An 11,780-nucleotide genomic window follows, 5' to 3' on the forward strand; every position below is an offset into this window, starting at 1 on the left:
TAAAAAGAACTAAAGATTCTTTGTAGATACCATAACTACTACAGAAGCATGATAGTTACCACATTTGCACTATAGTTGCAGTAATAACCGTGATGTGTATTTACCGTGATGGTAATTTATTTATTTAGGACATATTAAAATTAACGAACATTATAAAAAAAAAAAAAAAGGATTTTCAATCTCGATATGTACGGTTGGCACATGTTGCTAAGAAATAACACAATCTGAAAGAATGCAGTAGGGTAAAGTCGCCTAATTTGGTGATATTTGGAAAATTTGATCAAATTTCCTGTGCCCAGAAATAGTGAGACAAAACGTTTCTGCGTTGCAGTTTACCTTTAAGTGTTGCCTACAAATTGGTATAAATATTTTCTACTTATTTTTATGTTTTACAAATTTATGATGCAAATACCAAACACTTGTCATTGCTACTTAATTTGGTGATTAGGGACGTATTTTGGTGATCGTAGTCCCTTATTTGGTGATATTCTGAAATAGGGTACTAATATTGATTAATTATTACTTGATAATGCAATATAACTATGTACTAATTTATACACTATCGTTAAAACAATACCATGCAATGGAAAACATAAAACAACAAAAAAATTATTAAAAAACATAAACAAACACAAATTCACATTTCACACCATAAATCAGATAAGAATTTGTTTTAAAAATGGATTTACAAGCCTACAAATATTTATGTTGTTATTCATTAATAATAAGTAGGTATATTAGAATATATATGATATAAAAATCCTTAAACTTAATATTGAGAAAAAAACATTTCAACTTTAGTCTCATCTCAATCATCACCATTGGTGCATAAGTCACACATATAAACAAGATTCGTTACTGGTTCACTTTGGCAGAGTTCATGATATGGAATGAGACAAAATGAGCACTGTACCCATTTCTTCCCATTTTTCTTCATCATGTCTGAAGAGAATTTCTGGCTACATGCCCCGCAAGTCCAATCTTCATCATTTGATACTGAATTTGCTGTTCCTGATGGTCCAGCTGATGAATTACTAAAAGTTTTTTTGTGTCGACAAAATTTTTCTGAAGATTGTTGAGGTTTCTTCACAGTTGGATCAGGCGTAGGCCTGCTAGTGATTAACTTGGCTGATCTGGATAATGAGGGTCTTGAATTCTTTTTTGTAGGCCTAGGTCCAGGCGTTGGCACCTTGAGGATGACATCAGCTGGTGATGATTGAATCTGCTCACAAAGAATTACATCAGCAATGATACTGCAGACTAGTTCCCTAGAAATAGGTCTATTGCATTGTGTCGAGTCTGGTGCTGCCTGTTCTGTCAGAAGTGATGGGGCCAATTTTTCTTTTGGAATGGCATCTCTGTTCAGAGGAACAATGCCGCAACTTCTAAAAGCATTTGTGATATTTTTGGTTGACATAGCTTTCACAAATGGGACTTTGAAAATTTAATGGAAATTTGTTTTGTTTGGTTTTTCCGTCGGGTGGTCATTCATGTATTGATAGAGCTCTTTTTGCCAAGCACATTTCAATGCTTTGTAGACTCCAACATCTAAAGGCTGGAGAATGTGTGTTGTGTGGGATGTAAACGTTAACAGATGCACATAGTTTGCACGTGCTAGCTCGATCACTTCAGGGGTTATGTGAGACCCATGTGAGTCCATGAGCATGAGGATGGGTTTTGGCGAACCAGTGGTGCTCTCAAGGAAAAATTTGAACCAAATGATAAAAAGTTCCTTTGTTATCCAACCTTTCTCTGATAAATGCACTTGAGTGTTTGGCAAACAGTCTTTCTTGAAATCCAAATTCCAGCGAACACCTTTGAAGATAATGAAAGGAGGGATCCAAGTCCCGTTGGCACATACACAGCCTACAAGTGTCATAGTTTCCCCACGTTCGCCATAGCTTCTTCTGTAAATGAACTTCTTTCCTATTTCTGTCACCACTTTCCCAGGCTTCACAACATACATTATCCCTGTCTCATCAAGTCAATTCCACACATGGTCTTCTGGTTTGTGCTGAATGTTTAGTTTGGCCATGGTATCTGTCAGTTTGTCGAAATAGTCATCCACCATTTTAAGGTTGGCTATAGATGCCCTGTATGCTGACAGGTTTTCAGGGACTCCAAGGTTAGGCCATAACGTTGTTTAAAATTCATCCACCACTTCTTACTTGCACATTTCTTTTCTCTGTTGAAGAAATGTCCACGGCTAGAAGCTTCTGCAACGTCAAACGCAATTACTTTCACCTGATTAACAGTAAGCCCAAACCCTAATTCCTGCATGTTAATGATGTAATTGAACACTTTTTGCTCAAGTTCGACATCTTGTGCGAATGGCCTACCCATTTTCTTCAAACCAGTGGCAGTAGATGAGGTCGTACTACGTTCTCGATCGTCCGACACGAATCTCTTTAAAGAACTCCATGGGATGTTTTTTTCTTTTGCAGCTTTGTAGATACTGAAGTTTTCTTGCTGAACCAGTCTTGCAGCTTCGATAATATCAGAAGCACTGTAATTTCTGTAAATTTTTTTGTGACCATCACCATCTGATACGGATTTCTCCATCTTCTCCAGATGAAAGTATAGCCTATAACAATGTAAAAAAAAATTTGAATGTTCCTATGTTCTAATAGAAAAATAAATAATCATTGAATTTATTGAATGTTTAAAACAAGGTTACTTAAGTTGGTGAAACAATTTTGATACCTAAATTGGTGATAAAAAATAGAGGTACAGTACAATCTCGTTATAGCGAGCACGGTAATAGCGAGAACATGGCTATAACGAGGTATTTTTGAGGAATTTACGGCGTGAGAGCTTGAAGCGCACTTTTGTTATTTGTCTGCTTTATCTCCACCCCTCTCGCTCGCCACTAGACATCTTGCCGTTGACGCCTGTCACATTCTTCAGCCGTGCAGTCGCCACTTAAGTGCGTGGCTTTAAAAATAGAATCCCGTCCTTTCTTTCTTTTATCAAACTTCCGTTAGTTATCTGTGCCGTGTGTAGACAGAGTTTCATATTGGAACAGAAACAACGTAAGAAAGTATTTTTTACAAATTAGAAATATGTATGTTTTTGTTTTTATAATCGCGTATATTTTCACGTTTTTTTTTGTTGTTATCTTAAAAGAGATAATATTAAAAAGCCGCTCTAATGAGATTTAATTGTTTCTTGGTTAACAAAAACTACTAATTGTTTATATTCTATTTATTATTATTTACGCGACGTCATACTGTACGCGTACGCAATACGACTGGATTCGTTGCTGCAACATAACATAGCAAATTATGCTGTATCAGAAGTAACAAGTAACGTAACGATAGTAACGAGTACTAATTGTTATAGTAACGAATACATACGGGTACACATTTTTTCGTTACTTTTACACCTCTAGTAGGCACTACCGTATTTATTTCCGAATCGCTAGGACAGTTTTCTTGTAACTTTTGTTTTGGTCAGTTGTTGGGGTATTTGTCCGGGAAAGGGGTGGTGATGGTTTGAGTTTAATCCCAAATTTATTTTCTAAAAAAGTTGACAGGTTTCTTTAAATGAAAAAGTATAGTTTTCCAGCGACTATTTTGTTTGAGGCGTACGTGCGTTGCCGCAGCCGCACTCCTGCTATTTTGTAAGGAATTAAATCGTCGCGCTACACTAGCACCACCTGTTAGCAACATCCCGAACCAACATGGCCGCCAGCAGACAGCCCGCGTCGGCAATAGTAAGCAGGACAATGCTGTGTCGGCCGCGGGCTGAGATGCTATACTTACGTGGCGTGGTAGGGTATTCTGGTTATTTTGACGCAATCGGTGATTGCATCCGTACTTATGGGGTATCGTTTTAAAGAGAATTCACACATCTGCTCACAGAAATTAAGATTTCGTTAATATAACCTGTTATTTTCCAATTATACAGGTTTAAACACAATTTTTATGCTATTTTCGGTTAATTTTTATTTTTTGGGGACCAAAATTTGTCCAATTCGGTTATAGCGAGGACACGGTTATAGCGAGGATCAAACCCGGAACCGTGACACCTCGCTATAACGGGACTCTAGTGTACTTAATTTGGTGATAACTTCTACGAGCATGTGAGTACTCGTAAATACTGCAAACACATTACCTCTAACTTAAAATGTTATCACAAATCTCATATTTCAAATTTAAATCATTATTTTACATATTTGAAATAAGTTCTGCACGAGGCTTTCGTAAAGACGATGCCAAATCCTTATTTTTTTGCTCATTTGGTAAGGTTATAAAAGGTTTGCTAACAAAAATTATTACTTGGAATACGTACCACGTATTTTTTCAGGCTTCTGTGAGTTTGTTAAACTAAAGACAATGTCATTAGCATTGATAAACTTGATATATACAATTAAAATGAATAACGTGTAATAATTCAAGGTGTCACACTGACTAAAATGCTCCGCAATCACTTTCCGTTTTGTACTGCTCATACTGAGGACACAATCGCGAAGTTGCGTACCAAGCGGCAAAGTAGACATGCTGCGCTATCTGTTGCCGTAGTACGGAACTTTCTGTCGTATATCTAAGATGACTGCATTGTTTTCAAAAAGTATCACCAACTTAGGTGTATCGCCAAATTAAGCGTCTTCACCCTACTACTACGAAAAGTGAAAAGGGTACTCGTGAATTTTTAGGTTATGGCAGTCTCTCTCGTTTTTCAGTAATATCGGCCGAAAATTAACAAGCGTATCGGAAGTCGGCAGAAATGCAGATTCAACTAAATATTGGCAAAATCGGCTTCTTCAGTACAGCTCTACATGTGATGACATGAGTAAACATATTTCAGACTACAGGATATTGAAAAAGACTTTAAATTCCATGTAAGTTTATTGTGCGTATGTTTTTTTTTGCAAGTGTAAATTGAATTAAGTAAAATGCTTCTATTTTTATTACTTTCAACTGATTAAACTAATGACAAGTTACAGATATTTGACACTAATTTTGAGGTTAAACAATTTTACTAAAGCATTCCAGCCACACAGGTTGCCAGAAAGAGACACTTCTCTTCTGCTGTAAACACCATCTCCAATCATAGAGCTAATTTAACTCCTGAACGTGCAGAACAAATTATTTTTCTGCATGATAGATTGATGAACAGAATTTAATACTCTATGACAACAATCTCTCTCAGAATTTTTGTGCCGAAAAGTGGAAATCTTGAAACAATGTGAATGTACTTTTCAAACAACAAGATTTTTGGTGCTCAGTTTGTTGAAGCTCAGTAAGGACTCCAGAAAAGTTGACAATGATGAAATTATTCCAAAGATAAGATACATTTACACAAACATATACTTGTAAACTGTGGTTATGTTAGTTGGATGATATCAGTTACTAATGAACCAATGGAAACAGGTTAGATTCAATGGCAAAAATGTTTTTTTTCCTAGCAGTGCAAATTATAAATGCACTCTGTAAATAGTTACCCAAAATTAATAAGCCCACTTCATTTTAATACTTTATTCAAACATTATACCTACTAAGTTTAAGGAAAAAATAATTTCCCAAAAGTGTAACTGTACCACAAAAGCTCAAGCTTCGAGAACTTTCAAGTAGGCTCGCTCGAGCTTGGCTCAAAGTAAAATTCTTAGGCTCACAGACCTCTAATGTAGGTCTATTTATTTAGTAGTCTAACAATGATAATGGTTTCTTTTTTTATTTCCATATTTTTCTCAAAAGTTCTCACATTTTATTTCTCCATCACAGTAAATTTATGTGCAATAAACTTTAAAAAAAAACCTCGAACTCGACTCGATACTCGCGAGTATTTTAGCAAACTTGCTTGAGCTTGACTCGAAGTGAAAATCCTCTGCTCGCAGACCCATTATATATATATATTAATATATATATATATATATATATATATATATATATATATATACACATACACACACACACATAAATATTTATATATACATACATATACACACACATACATATGCATACATACATACACACATAACACAACTCAGTAATACTTTTATAGGAATACATATATATATACACACACACACATAACACAACTCATTGTTGAGTAGCAGCATGTTACCGCGGACGGCCTCCTCCAGGAAGTCCTGCACCTGCTCCATGGCGGAGGTGTCGAGGCTGGTGGCGAACAGGGCCTCTCCCGGGACCTCCCTGAAGTGCTCCCTGAGCAGGCGTCGGCGCTCCAGCAGGGGCCTTCGCACCAGGGGCTCCCCGTTCAGGTACAGCAGGTCGAACACGAACACGCACACCTGCACCTTGATCTCCGCCTCGCTCGCGTCCTGCCAAACCAACAACGACCACGCTCAACTTCCATTCCCGTGAACACACACCGTTCAGCAGTCTTTCCGGTCACGAACACACAACAGACTCAACTACGTTATATGTTATGAAAAGTCTGTTATTAATGTAAATTATAATGTTAACTTTCCAACGAATTTGAGCATAAATTCTTGTACTACTATCGAAGATTATCACGAAGACAACAATTTTAATGTTCAATGTGTGTGGTATTTTGAGTGCGTTCATTAAATGAAGTACGTCTGCCTTATTATTGCTACTACTATACACCCGTCCCGCATTTTTGGAGGAACGAGTCGAATAAATTACGGCATCATTCAATTTTCATTTTACGTGAATTTTTATTTCCATGAGAGTACAATGGCCACGTACCACTATATTCAAGGCAACCAATTAATAATGTGGCGAATTAACAAATGATCTATGTTTCTTTTTCCTTAACAATTATTTGCTTCATTCGTTAATAGAGGGAAGATTATATGGTGAATAGCGATCTTATAGAAAGGCTGTTTTGTGACTTACAGCACAATTAATATATTTTATAGAGATTTTTGCATCCTGTTAACACCATGTCGACTAATGGAAGCAGGGCATTTATATAATGACATCCACAAGCAATATATGCATTCAGGCACTTGCAAAGAGAAGAATGTAGGTTTGAATCAATGTCAAACCTCTCTGAAACGACCCCTCACGGTTCCCAGGAATAGGGTCTTAATATAGGGAAGGGGGGGGGGGGGGGTCGTAATAGATGTTTTCCGAAATTTTCAGTTCATTTCCACCCCCCCCCCCCCTTTCCAAACCACTACTTGCTATAGCCCGGCAAGATACTTGTGAACCTGCGCAGACCCCAATTCGTGGCGTGACGCACACTACCGTCACGTGATAACCGCCAGGGGAAGTGGAGGGGATCAGTTACGCACTTCACTCAGCTGCGTGAGGATTGCGTCAGCGCGTCATGCCGGGATCTAGGTTACACGGTACAACAAGCGAGCCTATCCCATCAACCTCGGGAATTAAGTCGAACCTTATTCCAGGACGACCCTTGCGAGGACAGGCGCGTGAAATTGTATACAACGTTGCGTGCATCTGAAAGGAAAGAAGTTGCTGTACGGTTTAAAATACAATGTTACTGAAGCGACAAGTGCTGCGACGGGTGTGTGTGAATCAACGGTAAATAGGATTTTGGCTCAGGGTAAAGTAAAAAGTAAAATTGGTCTGAACTTTTCAACACCTACTGGCAAAAAAAAAAGAACGCAAAAACCGGTTAGAAGTCGACGATTTTACGTGTGGTGCTGTGTGGAGAAAAGTGCATTAATTTTACACTGTCAGGAAAACTGTTCCAACTTTAAATAAATTAAAGACGGCTTTGCGAGATGATGGTGTTTTGGACTGCAGTAAAGAATTTTTGAGAAAACTGTTAAAGAGACTGGGATTCCGTTGGACGAAGTGTCAGTCAAGGAGAAGGATTTTGATTGAGAAGCCTGATATAGCAGCATGGAGGGGGCGTTTCCTACAAGAAATGTGCAAGTTTCGAAACGATGGTCGTTCAATCGTTTATGTAGATGAAACGTACATCATGCTACCCACAGCGTTAGTTCTTGTTGGCAATCGGGCAATGAGCTGGGTGTTACAGAGCCAATCGGAAAAGGCCAGCGTTTAATAATTGTGAATGCAGGAGGAGAGGAGGGATTTGTACAGAATGCATTGTTGATATTCCGGTCAAAACAAAAAAACGGGAGATTATCATAATGACATGAATTTCGAAAACTTTTCAAAATGGGTTAAAAATAAACTGCTTCCAAATTTGCCTGAAAACTCAGTCATTGTTCTCGACAATGCAAGTTATCACAATGTACAGACAAATAAGAAGCCAACTTCCGCTAACACCAAACAAGTGATTCAAGAGTGGCTAAAAATAAACAACGTAACTTTCTCCTCTGACCTAACAAAAGCCAACCTGCTATTACTTGCGAAACAAGTGCCCACTTACAAAATTGACGAAATGATTAAAATGAACTCCCACGAAGTAATCAGGCTTCCACTCTATCATCCGGACCTCAATCCGATTGAGTTAGTGTGGGGATATATTAAAGGACAAGTGTGCGAAGAAATATCCTCACTCGAAGACAAGAAGACATGTGAACAGCTGTTTAGTAGCTACTCTAAAGAGCAATGGAAAGAATGCTGCCGGCATGTGGAAAAAATCGAGAATGAATACTGGAACAGTGATAGGTTATTAGATACTGAAATAGATAAGATTATTGTTAATCTTGAAGAATCTACAGACGAAGATTCCTCTAGTGAAACGGAAAATGCCAGCTTTACATCAGACTCAGATTAGGTAAATAACATACTATAATAACTATCTAACTATTAAAATATTACGTTAGCATCTTAAAATTATGTATCTAAAATCAACACGCGGTTTTGCGTCGAACATTAGTGACGAAAAAAGTAGTGACAAAACACAAATGTTCTGTATTTTACCTTTAATAAAATGCTATTTTTACAGAACCCTTAACCAAATGATAATTTGATAACAAAGCCTTCAAAGAAAGAGTAATTTAACACATGCAGTATTTTTGTTTATGATAATATAATTTTTTTTACAGAGAGGTTTTTTATGACTGCAAACAAATAGCGTGACTGTTAGCACACTGATGTTCTGTTAACTTGATATATTTTTGTAAATATGTATCTGTTTGAATGATTTGGACATGGGTTAACGATGTAGTGTATTTTCCAGTTGTGATTACATGATGCAGTTCATGTGTTATAACCCTTGTGTCGCGTTCGTGTAAGACGGGCTGACACTCCATCACCTTGATTTGGAGGGGTCGCCACGCTTTCCCCTCCAGACACTGTCGTTGCGCTAAGGGGCGGTAAAGGGGAAGGCAGCCTATGCGCGCAGAGATAAGAGAGACGGTTCAGATTTAACTTTTCCCCCTATAACCTGCCGTACAATGGCAGGATGCTGTCACTCACAATGCTAGACGGATTTGCTTTAAACCCACTTCAACCTTCATAACAAGTCCGTCGCCCTACAGGCCACCTCTAAAGAAAATATGTGTTAGTTTACATGTACGTTTTCTGCTTGCCGTAGTTAAATACACTAGAACCCCGATGTCACGAACCCCGGATTTAACGAAGCAGTGATTTTACGAATACATTCTCGGGAACCGTCAAAAAAAATTGGACATTTTGACCAAAATGTGAAAATCAGAAAGAAAAAAAATTCAAAAATACGAAATGAAAGATCATTAAAATCTGTTAATATTAACACACAGCATATTTTTGTGTCGGCTTTAATACTTCCAATAATGTTCAAGTAAGAATAACAAAAAAATAATGGGACATTTCCTTTAAAAATATGGCAGCTGTAGGTTCTGCAACGCGAGTGGGCGCACACGAAGCTCGCCCGGCTGGCTGGCAGCAACGGCTTCATGACGTATAAGCTCACCCATCCCTCCCCTCTCGTTAACATTCTTCAAGGCTAGCTCATCCCTCCCAAAACACGAAAACTGTGGACAGTCAATTTTGTTATGTTGGTAGTGCGCACATATCGATTGTTGACATTTGTTACATTTTTTTTTCATTTGCGATGGCAATATTTACTTCTTGTAAACAGAGTAATAAAAATACGTGGATTTCAGTAACGTGTCAAAACGAAGATATCATCACGGGACTAGTCTTTCAGTCTATGTTTATTTCACGCCTATATTTATGATGGCGTAAATAAATAGAACTTGCGACATAAGGGCATTTATCTTGTGTGAAAAAGCATGAATTTCGCGCAAAAATGCATGAATTTCGTGTGAAAATTCGTGAATTTCGCGACTATGTCGAAATCAAAGGAAAGTCGCAAAAATCGTTTAAAGTATCAAATTTTCGCGTTATTTCGTGATTTCGCGCTTCACCATTTTTCGGGGTCTCTATGAATATTTACTCATAAAAAAATTATATAATGTTTATTCTGGACCCCTTCTTCTCAAAAACCTGGCTACGGCCCTGCCTGTAACCCCATTTCGATAGCTCTACTGCATTTGTTGCTAGGCAAAATATTTTAGTTATTCATGAGCTGTAAAAGGTCTCGTGTGTAATCATAATTATGAACACTTTGGTGACTTTATACCGCTATTACGTAATCTTACACATAATACACAAGATAAATTTACAGGAAAAGCTCTCAAAGAATAGTATAACACCAAAATGGCATGTGCAAACGAGCCTTAATGAGTTAAGAAGGGTGGCTCTCACGCCTTGCCTTTCTCTTCCTGGTGCTGAGGACTTGGAAGGGCAGGATCTGGCCGGTCTGGCGGTCCCACGCCACGGCCTCCGTGTCGAGGATGCACGAGGAGACCTTGTCCCCCACCGCACTGGACAGTCGCGCGACAATGTCTGGGTACTTGCTGGTGTTGTTCTCCTGGTTGCGACTGTACACGCTCACCTGGCCGTCCTCTGCCAGGTGGATCTGCACACGCACGTGGCTTAGTTCACTCTGACAAGTCAATGAATTAGTAATACCTTTGAATATATATACTGTATAGAAGTCGCGAGTGGATAGGATTTACTCTACGTTTTTCAGGAGCGTATGATGAGCAGCTTGGGAACTTCACCGCTGCAGGGCACTCCCGTAACACCCTGTATCGTCTTAGGTTGTTAATTACATGTTAGAGTGCAGCACTGTCGCCCGCTATCATTCCCCCCCTCCCCCCGCCTCCACAATCACTGCAGCTCAAGGTCGTTCAATGGGGGGTTGTGCGTTACAAAACTGTAGGGATGAAAGATGGGGCAGAGGGTGGGTGGAGGACAACGCTTGTTTGAGGGAGGGTGGGGAAGGGGTGTTTGAAGAGTTGAAGAGTTCGCCCTAGAGATGGTGGCGATTGCGGCGGTGAATTAACCAACTACCTCAAACCGTATTAGAAATTTTAACCTGGGCTGGCGACTTCTATACAGTATATATATTCAAAGGTAATACACATGTGCGAATATTAGAATTTTTGAATATGAATACGAATAGTTTATTGTTTGTATTTGATTCAACCTCGAATATTAACACTTCGAAACTTTGAAGTAACTAATATTTTGTTGCTTACGAATATTTGATATATCATTCCTTGTGATTTCTTCATATACCAACTTTCACTAAACCATGATTATTTAATTATTAGGTGCAATTATGGTTTTGGTGTCTTTAAAGATGAAGGGGAGTGGGGTAACAGAAATACTACAATTAATCAATTAATCAATCAATCAATCAATCAATGCTTGCAAGCTTTTCAAATGTAAATTTTTCAGAAAATGTACGTATATTTAAACTTAAGTGTTACACTTAGGTTAATCCACTGTGTGAATTTCCATAATTTCTTTCAGAAAGAAAGTAAAATTATAAGTTAGAATCAGAATCGAAGAAATGTGGAATCAATCCATCCCTGATTTGAACAAATACTTGAAGGTCTTAATTACTACTGT

The 11,780-nt window shown here is 38.2% G+C and overlaps 1 protein-coding gene across 5 annotated transcripts in view; it reads right to left on the minus strand.

The window, feature by feature from the left end:
* The window catches only part of LOC134532807 (DNA ligase 1), a 44,371-nt gene that overhangs the window by 13,675 nt on the left and 18,916 nt on the right, over positions 1-11,780 (minus strand). For all 5 annotated transcript variants that reach the window (XM_063369685.1, XM_063369684.1, XM_063369686.1 and 2 more), the window contains 2 exons: positions 10,573-10,779; positions 6,070-6,286 (listed from right to left, as the gene is read on the minus strand). In XM_063369685.1, coding sequence (XP_063225755.1) covers positions 6,070-6,286; positions 10,573-10,779 — 424 coding nt within the window. The remainder of the gene's footprint in view (positions 1-6,069; positions 6,287-10,572; positions 10,780-11,780) is intronic.

This window comes from Bacillus rossius, chromosome 6 (genome assembly GCF_032445375.1).
Source record: "Bacillus rossius redtenbacheri isolate Brsri chromosome 6, Brsri_v3, whole genome shotgun sequence".
Taxonomy (NCBI): domain Eukaryota; kingdom Metazoa; phylum Arthropoda; class Insecta; order Phasmatodea; family Bacillidae; genus Bacillus; species Bacillus rossius.